The sequence below is a fragment of the Malus sylvestris genome, chromosome 5 (genome assembly GCF_916048215.2).
Source record: "Malus sylvestris chromosome 5, drMalSylv7.2, whole genome shotgun sequence".
Classification (NCBI taxonomy): domain Eukaryota; kingdom Viridiplantae; phylum Streptophyta; class Magnoliopsida; order Rosales; family Rosaceae; genus Malus; species Malus sylvestris.
The window spans coordinates 30027231-30051400 of NC_062264.1; the positions used below are offsets into that span (position 1 = coordinate 30027231).

Here is a 24170-nt window from a genome sequence, read left to right on the forward strand (position 1 = left end):
CGGAGAAGGAATCGTCGAATGAAGATATAACAGAGGCTGGTTTTTAGGTTCGGAGCCGAAGCTAGCCTCGGAGTATCAACGGAGTTTAATGTCTGTAGGATGAGGTTCTGATTTTGGTTCGGAATTTCGACATCGGCCTTTTGGGTTTTGCTCGGTTGTGGGACCCACCGGTGATAATACGGGTTAACAATTTTTTAAGAGAATTCTTATTGGTACTCTAAAAATTTCATTTTGGACTTCAAATTTTCAATAATTAGAAAGAAAAATACACTGTAAAATGAGATTTTTAAAGTGGTAATAACAATTTCCTTCCTTAAAGACATGAAACTATTTTGTGCCACACACATCCATTAATCTTTTTTGGAACATATAATAGATCTCACTTTAATCTCAAAATTTAAAAATATAATCTCACTTTAATTTGATTAACAATGTGATTGGTGGTGCTTGAATGTCAATTTGATGAACAAGGCTCTATAACAACATAAGTTGAGTGGAAGTGTTTAGTTGATTTTATGACAGGATTATAGTAGGGCGATGAGTTTTATTAGGTTGTATTCTATTTTATTCCTACTCTGAATAATTTTAGATATTTAAAAATAATAATCTCGCATACCATTTGTGACACACCCCGACCTAAATCAAGGTGTGCTGGCCGTCACATGAGAGTGATGTAACCATGTGCACAGTGCGGAAGCAATAATGATATAGAGAAATACGAATGAATAAAAACCAATCTGACAACAGTACTAGCTAAGATAACGTGCTAGTGCGAGATTAAGTGTGAAATACTCAACCAAAGCATAAATAACCTAAGTGCAGTTAAGCAGGACAAGTACTAATTATACAACACCCAAAGGTGATCCTACATTTATGATGTTCTGTCAGAACCACTGTCGAAATCTCCGTGAGCCACCAAAGCACTTCTACCTAAAACTTGGAGGGGCGCAAAACAGAAAGTGTGAGTGGGCAAAAACAAAGCTTTTCAAAATCATTTCATTTCTCAAAAGTTCTAACCTCTCGCCGTAAAACCTATATAATTTCCCAGAAAAATATAATATATGCTATATCAGAAATCATGCTCAGGATGAAAATCCATAGAATTATACCATGCCAAATTATCTCAAAGAAATACTATAAGTAATCCAATTCAAATATTTCAATGTCAGATATCATATCAGCCGGATCCACCTAACGTGACCTGCACGGCTGAGTCTACAGCTTATAACCAATCTCAATCATATCAAATCCTGTACACGAGTTGGAACCACCTAAAGTGGTATGTACGACAAGACTAGGTGTAAAATAAATATGCTCTAGTGCTATGATCACGTGAAGACTGTGCGAATGATCACGGGTCACCTACGAGTCGGAATCATCTATAATGGCATGTACGACAAGCATGTGCACCTAACTTGGATCCAAGGTGAGCATATGATGCGGGAGGTGAACATCACGTGAAGGATTGTGCCTTAACTCTGGGCGGGAACACTAACACCAGAGTGCAGGTTTATGAGCTCTCAACACATCTCACATAGGCAGATACTTTGCATGGCATTTCAAAACGTATAATCATTCAAATTCATTTTATGGGAAAATCTCAAGTATATAAGTATATACGGAAAACCAAAAATCCACTCACTGATATGTCGAAAGGTCATAGCCCCCGAGCCTCGATAAATGACACTCATCATCAGGATAGGTCTCACCTAATGTGAAAACAACTATATAAATGTTAATTTAAAGCACATAAACGAAACTAGCTAATAACTTCTCATACATTGCTCAAATGGGGTATTTGAATATACCACCATGACCTACTCAACCTCAGGAACATCCCCATATTTTTAGAAAAACTATTTCATGACCCCACGCGCCCTCACGCCTCGGCTAAGGCAAGGCCAGACACGCGGCCCACGTGCCTGGCACACTAAATGGATTCCCTAACAACGTTAGGGAATATTCCATTAAATATAAGCATATACCGTTAATAATACCTGACGCCGTTAATCGCCGTTAGGAATATTTCGTCAAAGTTAACGGAATATTCATCTTTTTCTCCGGCGAGTCACCGGATTCCGTCGCCGTCGCCGTTGCCATTGCCGTTGCCGTTGCCGGAAACTGGAAAAAAATTCTAAACTTCATATCTCATCCAAAACTTAACCAAATTCGATGAAATTTGTACCAAAATGAAGCTTACAACAAGTAGAACAAAACCTTACCAATTTTAAGCCCTAAAATCCACGAAATCTCGCTGAAGAAACCTCGATAATCCGGCCAAAACTTGAAACTCGCAAACTGGGACTTCCCGACGTCCAAAACACTCCAACTTCCTTCCCCGAGCTTCGTGAAGACATCCTAAAGCTTCCTAGAACCTTAAAACTTACTGAAACCCCCGCGATTACGACGGAGTCACTGTGCACCTCTTCGGGGGTTTTTGGTTCTCATGTTTCCGAGGGTTTCTGGTAGGATTAAAAGCACACCACAAAGTAGCACACAAATATCCTATTAATTTTCCTTATTAACACTAAAATTTTTCGATTGTAGCATATGAAAATAAGGGTCTTTCCCGCAGAAGATTGTTTTATCCAAATACTTAAAATGTCACAAAAACAGGGTGGCTGTCTCCATTGATCAGCCACCGAACAATAATTATGAGACTAACTTACACTTATCCAAATGCAACGAAATTTTATACACATAAACTAGACACACCAAGCTATGCTCACACAAATTTTTGGGATTTTTGGAGTTGATTAGCTATTTAAATTAAATCGGACAAAACAGGACCTCAACAAGTTTTAAATAATACCAATAGATTTTAATTCACAAGTTAAGAAAACGAGTTAGGGGAAATGCTATCCACCACCAAATAATCATGCAAGCATGTTATGTTTCATTCAAATCCCTTTTATTTCCGGATGAAGATGCTCAAGTTGGCTCACTGTTAGAACTCAACCTATTACTTTTTCTTACGTAGTATGTTAAGAGAATGACGTTTTCAACTTAACTTAGTCCCTAACATGCAATCTAGAATGGCGTGTTCATAGATTTAACAAGTAGAAATCATTAAGAATAAAAAGAGTTTGAGTCATCACAAGACATCGTAAGTACTGGCGTTGTCTTACTTATCCTAGAAATCGGTTCACATGTTAACCACAATTAACAAGTGCTACTCTAGAACATATGTAGGTCCTCATTCAACAAGGGCAGGTAAACATATATTCATAGCATTAAAATCCTAGATATGCTCACTATGTATGCATCCATAGAAACACATAAAGAATTTATCAATGACATAAGTAGTGAAACAATTTTCATCCTTTCATAAAAGTCATTCAAACAAAATATCACAACAAAATTACAATCATATTCGGGGCTTCAAAACAGCCCCTAACTACTTAAAATTTAGTTACACATAATTCTCAAATTAAACCAAAAGTAAAACATGGGTTTGAGAAGATAAAACCAAGAAAAATAGAGTGAAGCCTCTTCTTCTCTCCTTCTGCGCCCTCTGCTTCTGTCCGTCAGTCTCTGCCTGCTCTCTGTCAGTCTCTCATCTCTCTCTGCTTCTCACGTCAGTTTGTCCTCTCTTTTATTCTTCCACTCAGTCCGTGTCCTCCCACTTCTTTATTTTCTGTTTTCCTTTCTCTGCTTTTTCTGTCCGTGTCTTCCCCACTTCTTTGCCGTGTATTATTTCCCCTTTTTCCTTGCTGCTGTGCTATCCTTCTGTCAATCCACTCTCCCTGCTTTCTTTTCTTTTATTCTTTCTGTCCCGTGTGCCATCCTCTCTGTCTACTTCTTTATGCCGTGTCTTTTCCTTTAACAAAAGGCAGCCATTTCAATTCACACTTCCTAGTGCTCCACCTTCTAGTTCTTTTATTTGTTTTTTCTATTTTCTTTATTCCATTTTGCTTGAAATTGATCCTAAAACAAAATTAACTGTACATTAACACAAGGTAAGGTAAAATGCCACAATTTTAACACAAAAACATCACAATGACTTTAGAAATTGATGGTATAAATGCATGAAATATATGAGTGATCAAATACCCCCAAACTTACATTTTTGCTAGTCCTCTAGCAAAACAAAACACAAAACAAAACCACTCAACTAAAACTAGACTCAACAACTTAGTAGCCAACTTCTAAATTTCGATTTCAGAGATAAGTGCTAATCATGAAACAAACAACCAAGAAGTAAGTAACAAGAGCTCAAAACATCATCCAATAGTTAACCAAATTTCCTTCAAACAAAACGTTGAAAAGCCATGTGTGAGCTAGCCATGTCAATGCAATTCCAAGCTCCTTTAAATCATCATATGCAAACATGTGAGTTTCTTACACAACATACGCTCATTCACTCATAAGTTTTGGTTAATGTGTTTCACTCAAGTGATCTCATTGTACATGCCGCCATATACTTGCTTGTCCACCTAACTCGCTTATCAATATTTAAGTAATACCTTGGATCAATAGGACTTTATTACGGTTGTAATGGGGCTAAAGGTGATAGGCTAATGAAAGAAATGATATGGAAATCAAAAAATTTTGAGAAAGTACACTTTGGTAGTTTTCCAACATCTCAATATCACACCACCTCAAATTGAAAGCAAAATAATAAAACCTCAAGCACCTGTTACTCCCCAAATTTAACTTCAAAAGGAAATTTATACTCTACCGACACATTTTCAACAAATCAACACTGTCCAATTTTCATATATTTCGTTTTTTTTTTTCAATTGAAAGAAACAAATATGCAAAAGCTACATCACCCATCAAATTCACATTTCATTGTAATACACATGCTCCATCCATCTTTCTACATAAATGAAACCCCAAAAAGCACAACCCATGTAATACTTTCTCAAAACAATAAGGAATTGATTTTTGTGTATGGGCTTAACTCCAATATTGGAGCAAGGTAAAGAGATGTGGCTAACAAAGAAATGGCTTAGTTAAAGGCTCAATGGGCTACTACAGATAAACATAGCATATAAGGTAGGCATGAAAGGCTCAAACTATCCAAAGATGGCCTATATCACTTCCAAGTTATTACATGAATTGATTAATGAATCGAGTAGTATAAAGCAAGTTCTAGAGATATATGTACAGTGAGATCACACGCACAAGAAGGAATGAGATTGATGTATAATGGTTCAATCATGTATAGGCTCAAAAACTCACAAGGTTTACATAATCTCACATGATTCACATATGAAACGCTAAATCATGCTCAAGTTTCACATTGACAAGACTAGGCACATTTATTTTTCAAGTTGATTTCTGGAAATCACAGTTAACACAAAGACAACGAAACGAACTTAGACTTCTTGAAAGTAAGAAGGAAATTAAGATCAAATCTCATCATTAAATTGAGAAGTAGCTACAAACAACAATAAAAACTTTTTTTTTTAGTTTTTTTTTTTAAGTAGTGAAATAAACTAACGAAATATATTTCCACCCCCAAACTTAATTATAGCATTGTCCCCAATGATAATGAAATGAATTTTTGAACAATAAGACATAAAAATGGAAGGAAAGAAATATAAAATGAAATAAAGACACATAAAGAAAAGGAAAGAACACACCAATTTGTGTAGGCGAATCTCAGAGTCTGATTTGAAACCAAGGAACTCTGAATTGTGCAGTCTGCATTCTTCTTTGCTTGTTTCTTCTACACGGCGGGCAGACACGAGGTAGAGGTATTGGTTTGTTTCTTTCTTCAATCTTTCCAAGTGCCCACCTCTTGCTTTCTTTCTCCTTGTCCCTAGCTGAGGATGAATTGGCAAATTGTCTCCACATGCTTCGAGGTATCATTTTCACTTCCCTTATCTGTTCCCCAGGCAGATGTGGTAGACGAAGAGGAAGCACAAGATGATGAAGATGAGTACTCGAGAGCAAGGCTAGGTAAGCAATTAGGAAGGGGTTCCAAGCAGTCGGCTCCAGATCAGAAGATTAATACCAAGTGCTGGCTGATTGCTCTCTTTCTCCTTGTCGTAAAACAAAGACAAGGAGAAGGACAGGGAGAAAGCATGATATGAGATACTATTGCTTTCAACCTTCATGATATGAAATACTTTTGCTTTGAATGGGTTGTTTGCAGAGATACCCCAAGGAATAAGGAACACTGAGTGACTCGAGAGGGTTTGTTTGAAAGGCATTCTCGGAGATGAAGGAGGTTATGTATGTCTGCCTTGCCATGGAGGGTGAAGGTCGACATTTATAGGAAATAATAACCGGTACTGTTCTTTTACTCTTGTCAACAACCATTAGATGATGGAACAGTAAACTTCATGTGTTTTCTACTTGACCAGAGATCTTCGACAGATTGCCCGTAATTTCCGCAAAGCAGACTCTGCATGTGACAAATGTTGACACGTCTGGAAAAGCAAATGCCTCTCCGAAATCTGGAATTGCCTATTCGAAATCTGAGCTCTGTCGAGTGCAGAGGTTACATGTGACAAGTGCGGACAAATCTGGAAAAGAAGATTTGTCGTGGTTTCTGAGCAAGCTCAGCTTTTGAGAAAGCTAGCGCCTCTTTGATTTTTTTAGTTGGCCTCTTCGATTTCTGAGCTCGCCTCTTCGATCTCTGAAATCCCATCGCGTGCTGCTTTATATAGAGGTATGTAGGACGTTCAAAGCACACTTGAATTTCTGCCTGTAAAAACTCCCTCTTTGCATTTCTACGATCTTGACTTGTCCGACCTCTTCTTTCTTTAACACCTCTGAAATATGTCTGGCCCTTCCGACCGTCGTTTTGACTTGAACCTTGGTGAAGAGGTAGCTCAGCCTTCTCCAGACAACATATGGCGCCCATTCTTCATATCCCATACTGGTCCCCTTACCGTTGGGGATTCGGTGATGAAGAATGATATGACAGCTGCAGTGGTGGCCAGGAACCTTGTCACTCTCAAAGATAACAGACTTCTTGCCAAACGGTCGAATGTGTTGGCTGTTAAGGAATCTCTGGCTCTCAGTGTGCAGTGTGCAGATTTCGTGTCCAATATGGCCCAACGCCTATTTGCCCGAACCCGTCAAGTTGAATCATTGGCGGCTGAAGTGATGAGTCTCAAGCAGGAGATTATAGGGCTTAAGCATGAAAATAAACAATTGCATAGGCTCGCACATAATTATGATACAAACATGAAGATGAAGATTGACCAGATGCAGGAATATGATGGTCAGATTTTACTTGATCATCAGCGGTTTGTGGGTTTGTTCCAACAGCATTTGCCTTCGTCTTCTGGGGCTGTACTGCATAGTGAAGCTCCAAATGATCAACCTTTGATGCCTCCTCCTTCTGGGGCTCCGCCGACTGCTGAAGCTCCGCCGACTACTGAGACTTTTCCTAAGCAGCCTTTGTGAAGGCTCCCTCTTGTATTTATATGCTTAATGTTCCTTTCGTTTTTATGAATGTAAAAATACCTTGCAAGAAGTTATGGTAGAGATTGCAAAATCATTACCTGCATAAAGGAACAAAAGTAGGACTTAAACACAAAAACCATAAAACAAGAGAAAAACAGAACAAGAACATTTAAAATTATTCAAAATAAAGATGAAAGATAGAAAGCTTGGGTTGCCTCCCAAGAAGCGCTTTCTTTAACGTCTTGCAGCCGGACGATGCCTCCAGTCACACTCCCCTAGGTTCCATGGCATGGAAGTGAACTTCGAATGGAAGGTGATACTTGAAGTGATCCGGCATTTGGACTAAAAACTTCCCCAATTTGCAGTAAAATCAAATGATGACCCCCAAACTATAATTCTGCAATCAACTCCAAGGGTGGACATAACCCAAATACAAAGAAAAGAAATAATTCAGTTTAGCACGCAAGAAAATTGAAAATGACAGAAAAAAAAAAGCAATGAATATAAATATTGGGTTGCCTCCCAATAAGCGCTTGCTTTTACGTCCGCAGCCAGACGGTACCAAGAGTAATCATCCAAAGGGAACTGGTTCTTGGAGAGGTACAACCTCCACATCATGCTCCGCAAAAGACTCGTAATATGGCTTGAGTCTATGCCCATTCACTTTGAACATGTATCCGGGCGTTGCACTTTGGATTTCCACTGCACCATGAGGAAAAATATTTGTTATAACAAATGGACCAACCCATCAAGAACGAAGCTTACCTGGAAATAACCGAAGGCGAGAATTAAATAGAAGAACTTTCTGTCCAATGACAAAGCTCTTCCTTAAGATCATCTTGTCATGAAATGCCTTTGATTTCTCCTTGTATATTCGATTAGACTCGTATGCATCATTCCGGATTTCGTCTAACTCATTTAATTGAAGCTTCCTTTGCTTTCCGGCAACACTCATGTCCATGTTGTAGGCTTTGATCGCCCAATAAGCTTTGTGCTCTAACTTTACTGGAAGACGGCATGGTTTCCCATAAATTAACCGAAATGGGGACATTCCAATAGGAGTCTTATAGGCAGTCCTATAAGCCCACAATGCATCGTTCAAGCGCATGCTCCAATCCTTCCTACTAGGACTCACAGTTTTCTCCAAAATTTGCTTCACCTCACGATTTGATACTTCTGCTTGACTGCTAGTTTGCGGATGATAAGGTGTAGACACCTTATGTGTGACATTGTACTTCCTAAGCAACGCTTCAAATGTTCGATTGCAAAAATGACTCCCTCCATCGCTAATAATTGCTCTAGGTATTCCAAATCTTGCAAAGATGTTACTCTTAATAAAATCTGAAACAACTTTTGAATCATTAGTTTTGGTGGCTTTTGCTTCCACCCATTTAGAAACATAATCCACAGCCAATAAAATGTAAAGAAAACCATTTAAAGATGGAAAAGGTCCCATGAAATCAATGCCCCACACATCAAAGATCTCAACAACCAAAATAGGGGTTTGTGGCATTTGATTTCTTGGGCCCAAGTTACCTGTTCGTTGACAACGATCACATGTTGCACAAAACTCGTACGCATCCTTAAACAAACTAGGCCAATAAAAACCACTCTCTAACACCTTCAGGGCTGTCCTCTTTGCTCCAAAATGGCCACCACATGCATAAGAATGACAAAAAGTTAGAATAGATTTAAACTCAGATTCGGGGACACACCTTCTAATCAATTGATCAGTGCAATATTTCCACAAATAAGGATCATCCCACTCGTAGCATTTGGCGGTTTTGACAAGCTTATCTTTTTTAGCACGTGTAAAATCATCAGGAATCTTTTTGATGACCTTATAATTGATAATATCTGCATATCAAGGGTCATTAATCTTTAATGAAAACAGTTGCTCATCTGGAAAACTTTCACGTAAAGGGATGAGATCTTCCTCTGTGTTTGAATGCACAAGTCGGCTAAGATGATCTGCTACAACATTCTCACTCCCTTTCTTATCCTTGATCTCCAAGTCAAACTCTTGAAGCAGAAGTATCCATCGAATGAGTCGTGGTTTTGCATCTTTTTTTGTGAGTAAATACTTCAAAGCTGCATGGTCAGAAAACACAATAACTTTAGTCCCAATCAAATAAGATCTAAATTTTTCTAAAGCAAATACAACAGCTAGAAGCTCATTCTCTGTTGTTGAATAATTCAACTGTGCATCATTGAGTGTTCGAGATGCATAATAGATGACATGTGGCAATTTGTTGACACGCTGCCCTAGAACTGCACCAACAGCATAGTCTGAAGCATCGCACATTAACTCAAAAGGTAAACTCCAATCTGGTGGCATGATTACAGGAGCCGTGGATAACAACTCCTTAAGCTTATTGAATGCTACCACACACTCTTCATTCATATCAAATGTTACATCCTTTTGAAGTAAACGACACAAGGGTCTAGAAATCATTGAGAAATCCTTCATAAACCTACGGTAGAAACCTGCATGTCCAAGAAAATAACGAACCTCCCTGACAGTAGTATGGATGGGTAAAGAACTAACAAGTTCTACTTTAGATTTATCAACTTCAATTCCCTTTTCAGATATGATATGCCCTAGAACTAATCCATGCGAAACCATGAAATGGCATTTTTCCCAATTTAACACTAGATTAGTTTCTTGACAATGTTTTAAAACTAGGGACAGATTATGTAGACATGTATCAAAAGAATCACCATAAACTGAAAAATCATCCATGAACACTTCAATTATTTTCTCAATCATATCAGAAAAGATACTTACCATACACCTCTGAAATGTGGCAGGGGCGTTGCACAGTCCAAACGGCATCCTCCGGTATGCAAATGTGCCAAATGGACATGTGAAAGTCGTCTTTTCTTGATCCTCCGGAGCAACTGCAATTTGATTATACCCAGAATAGCCATCAAGAAAACAATAATGAGAATGACCAGTTAGCCTTTCTAACATTTGATCAATGAATGGGAGTGGAAAGTGATCCTTGCGTGTGGTGCTATTTATCTTTCGATAGTCTGTACAGGCTCTCCAACTATTTTGCACACGTGTAGGCATTAGCTCAGTAACTTCATTCTTAACAACTGTGACTCCAGATCGTTTAGGGACTACTTGAATAGGGCTTACCCACTTGCTATCCGAAATAGGATATATGATGCCAACATCAAGAAGTTTGATAACCTCTTTTTTTACGACTTCCATCATGAGTGGGTTTAAACGGCGTTGAGCTTCCCTAGTTGGTTTTGCACCTTCTTCCAGTAGAATCCTATGCATACATGTAGCTGGATTTATACCTTTGATATCTGCAATGCTCCAAGCTATGGCAGTTTTGTGATCCTTCAGTACCCGGATCAGTTTCTCCCCCTCTTCTACTGTGAGTTGTGACGATATGATGACTGGTAATGCTTCATCCTCTCCCAAAAATACATACTTCAAATGTTTAGGGATCGGTTTAAGCTCCAATTTAGGTGCCTGAATCACAGAAGGAAGAGTTTTTTCGTTAGAAGTAGGAAGAGAAATAAAATAAGAAGAACACTTACCACGAATTGGTGAAAGAGACTCAAGAGAGGCCACTGTTTGGATTAATTCTTCTTCAATGTGCTCTGAATAGTTAAAATTTCCATGTGTAATGCTATGCACTAATGCCTTCTCTAAATTATCTTGTCTCACACCTTCATTAAAACAATCCTGCACAAAATAGTCAAACACATCAATAGACAAACAAGATTCTAATTCACTAGGATACCTCATAGCATTGAAGATTCTGAACTTGACGTTTTCCCCATCAATTTCCATGGTTAAGGTACCATCGTAGACATCAATCTTCGTCCGTGCTGTTCTAAGGAATGGTCTTCCCAATATAAGAGGAAGTGCAGTAGGCATAGGATCATGTTCCATCTCAAGAACAAAAAAGTCAGCGGGAAAAATGAGCTCATTCACTTGCACAAGTACATCCTCCAATAGGCCTTTGGGATATCTATTTGAACGATCTGCCAACTGGATTACTACCTTTGTTTCCTTCAAGTCTCCAAGGTTCAATGACTCATACACTGAATATGGCATCAGATTGATGGATGCCCCCAAATCACACAATGCTCTCCCAAACTCTTTGCCTCCAATTACACATGGAATGGTAAAGCTACCGGCATCTTTCAACTTCGGTGGCAGCTTTCTCTGCAAAACAGCTGATACTTCCTCGCTTAATGCCACAGTTTTTTGATCATTGAATCTCCTCTTGTTTGTACAAAGCTCTTTAAGGAACTTTGCATACTTGGGCACTTGTTTTATGGCATCTAAAAGAGGTAAGTTCACTTGGACTTTCCGGAAAGTATCCAAGATTTCCTTATCAGTTTGCTCTTTCTTAGATTTCATAAACCAACGAGGAAAATGAATAGGGACACATGAGTTAAATGAATTTTGAACTTCTTTACTTACCTTATCAGAATCTTTTTTGTTCAATTCTGTATCTTTAGGAGACTTTTCAGTTTCTGTTGAAGCCTCATCTTGCTCAAAAACTTCTTTTCCACTCCTTAAAGTCACAACATTCATCTGCTCCGCATTTGGATTTACCACGGTTTGGCTAGGCAACCTTCCTGGTTGGTGTTGTTGCCCCATCAAACTTGCTAACTGACTCATTTGGCGCTCAAGGTTTTCAATTGCTTTGTTTGTTTTCTGTTGATGAGATTGAGTAGAGTTAGCTAAAGAAGCAATTAAATCCTCAAGAGACTTACTTGGAGCTTGTTGTTGTTGAGGCTGAAATGGTGCCCGCGGTCTTGCTTGAAAGAAGCCAGGCGGACAGTTATAGTTGTTGGGAACAGATTGTTGTCCGTTGTCTTGATTGTTCCACTTTAAGTGTGGATGATCGCGCCATCCTGCATTATAGTTGTTGGAATAGGGATCATACTTTTGCCTTTGTTGCCCTTGAAATCCTCCTAATGCATTAGCTTGCTCAAGACCACCTTGATCCATCGACGAAGGGCACATGTATGTGGCATGTCCCATCATTGAACATACACCACACACCTGTTTTGGAGCCACAATAACCTGTTGCACAAGATTAGTCAAGTTAGCTAATTGTAATTCAATACTATAATTAGCACTTACCTCGTTAACTTTCTTAAAAGGTAGCTCATCTCTCCCTCCAAATTGTCGTGTGTTGCCAGCAATGTTCTTTAGCAATGCCTTAGCATTAGTAGGCGTCTTGTCCATGAATGCTCCTTCACTTGCTGCATCAAGCATTACACGATCAGTACCATACAATCCCTCATAAAAGTATTGTATTAGTAAATGCTTTGAAATCTGATGGTTAGGACAAGATGCAACCAAATGTGTGAACCACTCATAGTAATCTCCAAAGGGTTTTCCTTGTTGTTGTCGGATTGCACATATGTCTTTCCTTATGCTTGCAGCTTTTGTGGCCGGAAAATATTGCTCCAAGAATGCTTGCTTCACCTGGTTCCATGTGTTCATTGATCCCGAAGGTAAATTGTAAAGCCACTAATTTGCCTTAGCTTCTAATGTAAATGGGAATGCCCTCAACTTGACTTGCTCCTCATCCACATTTGCTGGTCTCATTCCTGAGCATACCACGTGAAACTCCATGAGATGCTTGTTGGCATCCTCTGTTGAGAAGCCATGGAACTTAGGCAAGTAGTGAATCATGCCGGACTTAAGCTCAAATCCTCCTTCTGCATTTGGATATGTGATGCACAATGGTTGTTGATCCGTATTTGGCATTGCCAACTCCCTCAATGTACGGTTATCAGCCATGCCTTCTTGTGGTTCCTCCTCCTCTTCCGAACTTAAATGTGGTGGAGAAGATTGTGGTAAAGACACCGATGCACACTTTTGCTTGATTTTTCTTTGAAGCTTTCGAAATGTTCGTTCAATCTCTGGATCGTAGGAAGCTAGATCAATGCTCTTAGACTTTCGAGTATGCATGTACTACAAAGAGTACCTGAAATAAAAACAAAAACAATAATTGGAAAAGAAAAGAAAACAATAGAAAAATAAGTAATTTAGAAATAACACTCCCCGGCGACACGACGCCAAAATTTGGTAGGATTAAAAGCACACCACAAAGTAGCCCACAAATATCCTATTAATTTTCCTTATTAACACTAAAATTTTTCGATTGTAGCATATGAAAATAAGGGTCTTTCCCGCAGAAGATTGTTTTATCCAAATACTTAAAATGTCACAAAAACAGGGTGGCTGTCTCCATTGACCAGCCACCGAACAATAATTATGAGACTAACTTACACTTATCCAAATGCAACGAAATTTTATACACATAAACTAGACACACCAAGCTATGCTCACACAAATTTTTGGGATTTTTGGAGTTGATTAGCTATTTAAATTAAATCGGACAAAACAGGACCTCAACAAGTTTTAAATAATACCAATAGATTTTAATTCACAAGTTAAGAAAACGAGTTAGGGGAAATGCTATCCACCACCAAATAATCATGCAAGCATGTTATGTTTCATTCAAATCCCTTTTATTTCCGGATGAAGATGCTCAAGTTGGCTCACTGTTAGAACTCAACCTATTACTCTTTCTTACGTAGTATGTTAAGAGAATGACGTTTTCAACTTAACTTAGTCCCTAACATGCAATCTAGAATGGCGTGTTCATAGATTTAAGAAGTAGAAATCATTAAAAATAAAAAGAGTTTGAGTCATCACAAGGCATCGTAAGTACTGGCGTTGTCTTACTTATCCTAGAAATCGGTTCACATGTTAACCACAATTAACAAGTGCTACTCTAGAACATATGTAGGTCCTCATTCAACAAGGGCAGGTAAACATATATTCATAGCATTAAAATCCTAGATATGCTCACTATGTATGCATCCATAGAAACACATAAAGAATTTATCAATGACATAAGTAGTGAAACAATTTTCATCCTTTCATAAAAGTCATTCAAACAAAATATCACAACAAAATTACAATCATATTCGGGGCTTCAAAACAGCCCCTAACTACTTAAAATTTAGTTACACATAATTCTCAAATTAAACCAAAAGTAAAACATGGGTTTGAGAAGATAAAACCAAGAAAAATAGAGTGAAGCCTCTTCTTCTCTCCTTCTGCGCCCTCTGCTTCTGTCCGTCAGTCTCTGCCTGCTCTCTGTCAGTCTCTCATCTCTCTCTGCTTCTCACGTCAGTTTGTCCTCTCTTTTATTCTTCCACTCAGTCCGTGTCCTCCCACTTCTTTATTTTCTGTTTTCCTTTCTCTGCTTTTTCTGTCCGTGTCTTCCCCACTTCTTTGCCGTGTATTATTTCCCCTTTTTCCTTGCTGCTGTGCTATCCTTCTGTCAATCCACTCTCCCTGCTTTCTTTTCTTTTATTCTTTCTGTCCCGTGTGCCATCCTCTCTGTCTACTTCTTTATGCCGTGTCTTTTCCTTTAACAAAAGGCAGCCATTTCAATTCACACTTCCTAGTGCTCCACCTTCTAGTTCTTTTATTTGTTTTTTCTATTTTCTTTATTCCATTTTGCTTGAAATTGATCCTAAAACAAAATTAACTGTACATTAACACAAGGTAAGGTAAAATGCCACAATTTTAACACAAAAACATCACAAAGACTTTAGAAATTGATGGTATAAATGCATGAAATATATGAGTGATCAATTTCACGTCCAACCAAAACCACTACTCGACTTCTGAGCTTGAAAGAAGCACGATACCAACATCCACAACCTCGATCCGCGACTGGTTGAGGGTGGATGGTGAATGGCCGTACAATTGTACGAATAAAGAGAGATTTCGAGGGAGAGAGAGAGAGAGTGAGTTGCACGTGTGGGTGTGTGTGTCCAGATTTGGCACCCATAAAAACTTAAATCCTAAATGAGTCCAAAAATTTAGGAAAAGGATTTAAATGGGTCAAAATATTAAGCTAAAACACACACAACACACTTAATGTCCAAGGGCATTTTAGTCTTTTCACAACACCGATAGAAATAATTTGGGACGGGTTGTGACAATTTGATATTTAAAGAGAGTAACTAAGTGGTAAACTTTATTATGTTCCGGTTGGCTAATGTGTGTAATATGAGACGTCAACAAATAGTTGTGTGTAACTGTTACGGAGAACATTCTTTTCCAAATATTTATACAAGCATTTAGTTACATTTGGCCTTTGAACAACTGTGCATTGCATTCATACCAACAAAACATGACATAGTTCCAAATAAAAGAATTAGGTGAAATTTGTAAAAACAAATGTTAGACCCCAAAATGGGACTTTTAGATAAATTTTGGGGCTAAAATTGAAGGTTTATTGCTAAATACTCAAACAAATTAGTTGATGGGTTAAAGTTTTACCCAATCAAAAGAAAAATGACAATATAATGAGCTTGTAGTTTAGTTGGTTAAGAATATTATCTTTTGTATTTAGTGAGAAATTTTTCTACCTATTCATAATACAAGCCGGTATACCACGCGTCACAACACAAATGAAAGAACGCTAAAAAATATATCATCTCTCTACGTGTATTGTGACACATAATATTCCAGCTTGTGTTCCGAATATGTTAAAACATCTCTCGCATGAGGTTTCTATTCAAATCTTCTCTCCCCCATTATCACTTCTATAAAATAAACAAAGAAAATGACAATATCTCACCTAAAAATGGTAGAAGCCCAGTGAAGAGAAAAAAAAATTCATTCAAGAAAAAAGGGTAATTTATTAAAGCTTACAGAATATTTTAAATATTGTAATTGATCAATCAAAATTTTTTTAATAAATAAAGAAAATTTTAACAAATGGTACTGACTTTAAACCACCATTCCGCTCTTCCTTTTTTTCGATGCAACCTTGCAAAGAAATGGCGTTGGAATGTAATTTTTTTCAAAAGAAAAATTGTTTTTGTTGATACCAGTTGAAAATTCATCTCAAAACCACTGTTTTAAAAATTCCCGCCTAACACTGCTTATGCGTTAGGTAGTTGGTCACCATCCTGATTAATACCAAAGCATTTGAAGATTAAGAAATAGCGTCTATACTTGTTGAGGCGTCTGTCTAGATCGCCTAGGCACTAGTCTAGCCCGCCCAAACCAGCTTAGGCACCCGCTTAGGTTGCGACTTACTTAGACATTAAATAGATAACTTTCATTTTGCATTTTTTTCTTCAATAAATTGCAAGAGACTTGTTGCATATTTAAATGAACACACATTATATATGTGTCTTATATTTTCTTTTTCATTATGTTCCAATATTTCATAATATATATGTCATTCTATTTTGTAGTTTATAATGATATATATATATATATATATTTTTTTTTTTTTTAAGTATAAGCAGACATTTATTTAAACGAAATATAATAGATTTACTTAAATTTGCCTAGGCGCCTAGACGTTAGGCCCCAACCCATCGCCCGACTAACGCTTAACGTCTTTTAAACCTTGCTCAAAACATCAACTCGTGGTTAACCCACAAAAAAAAAAAAATCAACTCGTGTCTAAATATATAAAATTATCACCTACATTAAATTTCCTAAAATAGAAAGGAAAAAAAAAAGCCTAATTTGTATTCATCTTTTAATACAAGGAAAGACCAGCGGGAAGAGTTTAGCAGGAGGTCGCGCCAAAAATAAGAAAAGTGAAATAATATTTTATTTTCCAGAGAGCGCGTGGGCTTTGAATGACAATCCACGTGTCCCAACATAACTGGTTAGTAAGTTCTAAAACGTCATAGAAGTGGGATCAGGGAATCCAAATTGTCATCCCAGTTAGTTGGAAAAGTGTTTAAAGCGACGGTGTTATGATTGTGATTACCTTGATCTCAATTAGAAGCTTAAAGTACTTTAATTAGTAGTTAATCAAGTTGTTTAGTTATATGGCCAGTTGTGATAGTGGAAACTTATACGTAACCAATTGGCTGGATTGTGGGAAGAACGGTCATTTGATGGTGGAAACATTTCTCTCTCTCTCTCTCCCTCCTTCCCTCTCTTCTTCCATAACTTGCAGGTTGAGAAAAGGGCTGTTGAGCTTTGGTGCTATCAGACGGATCCGAACCTGCTCACGCAAATCGCAGAAAAGTGAGAACTTCTCTTCGTGGCTTCTTCGCGCTCAGGTACGTTCTCTCTCGTTACAAAACGCCAATTGAATCACTAATATTCATCCATCAGCCTTTCAGTTGTTTAATCGAATTTGCTTTACGTAAAAAAATTTCGATTTTGTTGAGAGTTTGTAGAAAAATTTAAACTTAAAAATTTTGGAATTTTTTGCGGAATTTTTAGGGTTTTTGGTTTGATCTGTGGGATCCAATGCTTAAGGTAGATTGCTGTATGTAATTGCTATATTTGAATATTTAAAAGGTGTTTTTGGAGGGTAATTCAGGATTTTGTTCATTGATTTAGTGATTTGTATGATAATTAGTGTAGATTTGAGCAAAGTAGCCCCAATTACTGGTTTTGTTTTGCAATTGGGAAATATGTTGATGATATTAAACGAATAAAATTGTTTTGCGTTACAATTTGGTGATTTTTGTGCATTTTTACGTTTTTTGGTGATGGTGGTTGAAGCACAGGAGCAACCAGTACTATTTTTCTAACTTGTATTAGAAATTTGCAAAATTTAGAATTCGGGCATTTATATGTCGATTCTGGCAATCATAGTGTCCGGCTTTAGCTGCTTATAACTGAATCTGTTATTTTTCTCCCTGAATTTTGGCCCTTACCATGTTTTTTTAATTATTATCTTTATGAGTGTAATTGGAATACGCGATCTTCATTAGCTCAATACCCCGCATTTTTGTCTACTGAGCCTTTTGATATTGGACCGCAGAGATGGCAGAGGTGTGTACTGTTATATTTGTTGTATTTTGACTTCTTTTCTTGCTTTGCAATGCAGTTCTTTAATTGATGTATTAATTTGGTTGCAGGAGGGTCACAAGGTTATTCTAAATGTATATGACCTGAGCCAAGGATTAGCTAGGCAAATGTCCATGGCTGTCTTGGGGAAAGCCATCGAGGGCATATGGTAAGTGTTTTTTGTTCATTGGAATACGATGAGAACTCCGATATGAAGAAATATTGTTATTTCGTATTTTCTTCTTGGCAGGGCATGTGTAAAGGTAATTAAACCTTCCATGTGAATTTTCAATCGCAGGCACACGGGATTGGTGGTTTATGGTAATGAGTACTATTTTGGGGGAGGCATAAAACATGCTCCTGCTGGGTCAACGGCATATGGGACACCAATAAAGGTGGTAGATTTGGGTGTCACACATGTGCCCAAGGATGTCTTTGAGATATATTTGCAGGGGATCAGTCCCCGGTATACTGTGGAAACCTATCGTTTGCTTACTCACAATTGCAACAACTTTAGCAATGAGGTCGCTCAATTTTTGGTGGGTGCAACCATTCCGGACTATATTTTGCAGCTTCCTAATGAAGTTATGGGCAGTCCAATGGGAGCTCCTATTAGTAAGTTATTTATCCTTTAGATACTACTCAGCCCTATTTGATTCTGAAAGCTAATTTATAATTCTTCGTCTCTATTAATTTCCTTTGTTTTTAATACCCCTTAATTTGTATTTGATTAGTGATTAGTGCCATTTGATTTCAGATAATGACCATAAATTGATAGAAGGATTGTGGTTAATGGGAGAACCATGTGGTTAAATACTCAATAATGTGAATTTTTGCTGCCTTTGTTTTGCAGTGCCCGTAATACATAATCTGGAAGCAACGTTGAAAAGTGGTGCTGCTCGTCAAGCTCCACGATTGATCCGTAGACTCCTCGACGGTTTTCAGTATTTTTTTATTGAATAATTATTGATCGTGTAGCGTTCATTCGTGGCTTTGTTGTTTCGAAATCTTAATGATTACATGTAGACATATACTTGTCCTCAAAAGGGACTCATTTGGATTTGGAGTAATTTGGAATTGATTGAATGGCCATGGTTAACCGTTATGTGCATTTAGATTGGAGTGATCGCTTGAATCCTACAAAATGAGCTTGATTTGTAATCGCATTAATCGTCAATTGATCCAAGTGAAAGAAATTAAAGGAACTACGGTAATCACGAAGTGTGATTTCCATTTGCGTAAGTTACTGTAGCTTAGAATATCGCCATCATAGATACATTTACAAAAATTCTGAAAACAGTACAAATATCACACATTTCTACGTGTAAAATGCAAAGTATGCTATGAAGGGGCAGCTGAAACCGGCCTTCCCGTGCCTGATGCATTGCGAGCTTCACTGGTCTAACACAAGTATAGCTTCTTTTGGTCTGTTAAAAGCATCAGAAGGAATGTTTATGCCAGCGAATCCGATCATGACAGCCCCTGCTCCAAGATAATCAGCAAAATGAGGAGTGTCGATGCAAATTTCCGCCGTCTTCAGTTTTGACGAAAATGCACCTGCAAAACAATCAACACATTTGATCACAGACCTAAGCCTCACGCGCCCACGAGGTTGGGGGGGGGTTAGGTCAACAGATCTCTGATACCTAAGTTAGTTTATCTGAGAGAGTAAAGTGTTTGGGGCTTTTTTTAAGGTTGCAAAAGCTTTGAAAATTTGGTAGAATATGGAGTATTTATAGAGATAGGGTCGGCCATAGTGTTTAATGAAGAGATATTCTCTAAATATTCCCAATATATTAAATAGGAAATAATATCTTGAAATAATGGTGTGATTATCCTTAATTTATTTAAATTATGATTACTTACTTGATTGAAGTCAATCTTCAATTGGGAATGTATTAAAGATATGATTATTTATTTAAATTAGGATTACTTACTTGATTGGAGTCAATCTTCAATTGGGAATGTATTAAAGATAGGATTTGGGTAATTAATCATTATCTTTAATTCCTTGACAAGGGCAGGTGAGCTGTGGGCAGTCGTATTCAGCTGCCGAGATCTCCAAGGGTGTGAGCTACGCGTGGGAACATCAGAGAAACCTGCCCATTTATTGAGGACAATCTTGTCTTTCTTGAATAAAAGTCCACATGTCGCCTCTAGAATTTTTGGGATTATTTTAGGCTCCACAAGAAGCATGGCCAGTCATCAAGTCCACAATTGTCGTCAATGGAACCTAGATCGTCAGATCGGTTGTTGCTATTGTGGTGGTTGTTAGAAGAACGGCCTTGGCCTATAAGTAGTCACTCAGAACATTATCCAGCAAACCTAAACACAACACAATTATGATTTGGCTGGGCTTGCGATCCTTCTTCTTTTTATTTTATTTTATTTGTTTTATTCTCTTCTTGCGATATGCCTTCTAAATATTTTTCCTTGTACTTTCTGCAGAGACTTTGAGATGTCTTCCTCTGATCGCAAGAGTGACGAATATCCTCCACCCTTGTACCGTCAAGATGGCTCTTCCGACAAGGTGGGCTATTTCAAAGCTGAGCATGTCAAGATTAATTCCGATGAGCTGTTTCGGGATTTTCTTGAGGTGTACAAGCATGCGATTTCGTCTGGGGTTCGCGTCAAGCGGGTGAAAGATGATAGCGGCCATGAACCATGCGGCGATGGTGCCTCTACTAGGAAGAGAGCTATCACATTCCATTCGTACTACTTCGTGTTAGGGTTTACTTTTCCCATGCTGCGTCTTTTCCAGGAAGTGATCTGCTTCATGAAATGCGCGTCTGCTCAGTGCTCCCCAAATGCAGTTTGTGCGATGGTGAGATTCACAAACTTGAGTAGGTTCTTTGATCTTGGCTTGACCATAAATGAGTTTTGGTACTTCTTTGAGATCGGCCACGAGGAAGGTGTGGGGCAGCTGAGGTCTCGCTACATGATGCTCGATGCTTCTAGCAAAGGTGACCATGAGTGGGCAAGAGACACCTTGGAGGTCAGTAGAGAGTGGGAGTCTGACTGTTCTCCTGAACTGCGTGTCCCGACTACTTTTATCAGTGGTAAGTGAACTACTTCATTCTTGTCCTGCTTGAATTTTTTGTTAAGCTGCTTCATGACTTCAATTTATTGATCGTCATTCTTACTTTGCGTAGATTCAGAGTTTGGCTCAACTCCAAGGATTTTGACAGATATGAAAAAAGTGCACGTCGCCTTGGGCATTCCTGTTGAGTACCGTGAGTGGCGCTGGCTGCTCAGCCCTCTTCGTCGGGAGAAATGTGGCTTACCTCCGAATGAAGAGATAAAGTGGATAAAGGATGAGGAGTTGGCTCGCCCAATCGCTGCTGTAGAGCCCGCTGCCAATGATGGTGGAAATAAGAGGTCTTCCCCACCTGCTTGTAAGCCTTCGGCTAAGAAGAAGCCAATGACTTCTTTTGCTGCTCGTGGGAGCTCGTCTGTTGCCGAGAAGCTTATCATTGATTTAACTTCCCCTAAGGGGGTAAAGAAGACTATTGAGCCTGAGCCTGTGAAACCTGCTGCTCCGAAGGTGACCGCATCCATTGTTAAGAGACTTGCCCAGCGGAAGGGTTCAATAACGCATTTGGTGTCCGAGTTTGTGTCGAAGCATCTGTCAGGAACTAAGTCTGGATTGGTTTCTGAGAGGCTTGCCGCTATGAAAAGCGGGAAAGTGGATTCTGCTGCTAAGGTGGCGCCTGGGCATGTTTCTCATTCTGCCGTGATTGACTCGTCTGCTAAGAATGGGAAATCTGCTCGCACGAGCAGTTGTGAGAGATCCACCAAGTTTGAGGCTAAAGAGTTTCCCGAGGTTTATGTGTTGCTGAAGGCTAACCTGCTTGAAGACGTCGATGCATGCACCAAGTTTGTTGACAGAGTTGGGAAAGTTGTCATCTGCTCATACTTCTTTACGAGGCGTCCTGCTTATTCAAGGAGGTCATCCCTGATTGCTACAATGCATAAGATTTTGATCCTGGCAACTGAACCTATGCGCGTTGATCAGGATGCTGTCAAGTGTGCTAAGGAGGCTGAAGTGGCATTGGTGGCTCAACTTCGCTTGGCTGTTGAAAAGATCGAGAAGCTCAAATCTGAACTCGCCGTTTTGAAGGGGTATGATGTCTCTGCCCCCACTTCTTTGTAGTTGGAAATCGCTCATCAAGAGGTCGCCCCTTTGAATGCTAGGCTTAGTGCGACTTAGGCGATGTTAGAAGCTGCAAAGAAGGAAGTCAGTTGTGTTTCTCTAGTGGTTAAGGACCTTGAGTGTATCAATTCGGAGTTACGATCTGCTTGTTTTGCCAAGGACGATGAGCTTATCTTCATGCATGCTGAAGTGTCTTATCTCAAAGAGGTTGCCAGTAAGCTTGAGTCCAAAGAAGTGGATCTGCAAAGTGCTATGTCTACTAGCAAGAACCTGAAAAAGGAACTGGATGAGGCTGCTTTTGGTGGAGCAATTGAAGGTTAGGCAGTCCAGGCAGGGGCGGCTGAGGATGAGCTGATGGAAACTTTGGCTGCTAGGAGTGGTGCGACTGTTGAAGACGTGACAGTCGAGGAACCAGTGGTTGCGCAGGTTGCCAAGGAGTAGCCTTTTTGCTTAGACTTAGGAGTTTTCTTCTTTTCCTTTATGTTATACTTTGCTTGAACTTTGTTGGCCTTCGAGCCGATATATCAATTTACTAGAAATTTAATAAACAACTTTCCTTGTTTTGCTTCATCCTTCTGTTTCGCCATATTTTTTGCAAAACTTTATCGTAGGGCATTCAGCTGGATGAGCTGCCTCAATGAAGCAGCTGATCCCACATCCTCACTTAGGTTTTAGCTTTGTCTTCGGGGCTTCGAGAGCCTTGCCTGCTTGAGGCGACTTACAAAACTTTGTCGTAGGATGGGTAGTTGAGTTGGCTACTTCGATGGAGCAGTTGACTCACGTGGTCACTTTAGGCTTCAGTTTTGGCTTTGATGCTCATAGAGCTTTACTTGTAAGAGGAAAAACGTAAGACTTCTAACTTATAAAGCCGGCGGCCGAACTCGTTGTCTTCGTAGGAAGCAGGCGAGTTCGCGTAGCTACTATAGCTGTGAATCTCGGCTTTGGGTAGCTTCATGAGCTTTAGCCCTCCCAGGACGTGTTGTGAAAATTTTAACCTATAGGGCTAGCGATCAAACGTATACTTCACGTAGAAAGCAGATGAGTTCACGTCGCTACTTTGGTTGTATTCTGGCTTTTGAGTGGCTTCTTGAGCCTTGCCCTTCCCGAGGCATGTTGCGAGATTTTTAACTTATAGAGTCGTCGGCCGTACTCATGCTTCTCGTAGGAAGCATAGGAGGTCCGCGTAGCTTCTATAGTTGTGACACTCGATTTTAGTGGCTTCTTGAGCTTTGACCCTCCCGGGGCATGTTGCGAGATTTTTAACCTATTAAGCAGTCGGTCGGACTCATGCTTCTTATATGAAGCAGAAGAAGTTCGCGTAACTTTTATAGTTATGACACTCGTCTTTGTGACTTTTTGAGCTTTGGCCCTCCCGGGGCATGTTGTGAGATTTTTAACTTATAGAGCCGTCAGCTGGACTAGTGCTTATCGTAGAAAACAGATGAGGTCTGCGTAGCTGTTATAGTTATGACACTTGACTTTGTCTCTCAAAACTTAAACCGTAGACCGTTGGTCGAAAGCGCCACTTTTAAGTAAATAAGCGAGTCCACGTAGTCATAGTAGGCGTAAGTATTGGCTTACAGATTGCCTTGGGCTGCCAACTGTTGGGTCGTCGGCCGGGCGTCTTACTTACAGAAGCAGAAGACACGCGTAACCACTTCAGGCGTCGTCCTAGCTCTCGGATGCGTTTTACGCATGAGTTGTAGGCGAAATCGCGCCTTAGAGGCCATATCCTTCTGAGTCGCAACCTTGATTTCGCAGGTTGCTTAACTAGTATTGCAACAATTTAAAACCAAGTCACTT

The 24170-nt window shown here is 39.1% G+C and overlaps 2 protein-coding genes across 2 annotated transcripts; one reads left to right on the forward strand and one right to left on the reverse strand.

The window, feature by feature from the left end:
* Nucleotides 1-11052: 11052 nt before the first annotated feature.
* Nucleotides 11053-12856, reverse strand: LOC126622761 (uncharacterized). The gene is made up of 3 exons (XM_050291489.1): nt 11822-12856; nt 11133-11560; nt 11053-11074 (listed from the first exon to the last, which is right to left on the reverse strand). The coding sequence occupies exons 1-3, from the start codon at nt 12854-12856 to the stop codon at nt 11053-11055; spliced, it is 1485 nt and encodes a 494-aa protein (XP_050147446.1).
* A 4407-nt stretch (nt 12857-17263) lies between these two features.
* Nucleotides 17264-19325, forward strand: LOC126620727 (uncharacterized). Its single transcript, XM_050288995.1, has 5 exons — nt 17264-17475; nt 18111-18199; nt 18286-18383; nt 18513-18829; nt 19068-19325. The coding sequence occupies exons 2-5, from the start codon at nt 18191-18193 to the stop codon at nt 19175-19177; spliced, it is 534 nt and encodes a 177-aa protein (XP_050144952.1). The 5' UTR covers nt 17264-17475; nt 18111-18190; the 3' UTR covers nt 19178-19325.
* The last annotated feature ends 4845 nt before the right edge of the window (nt 19326-24170 follow it).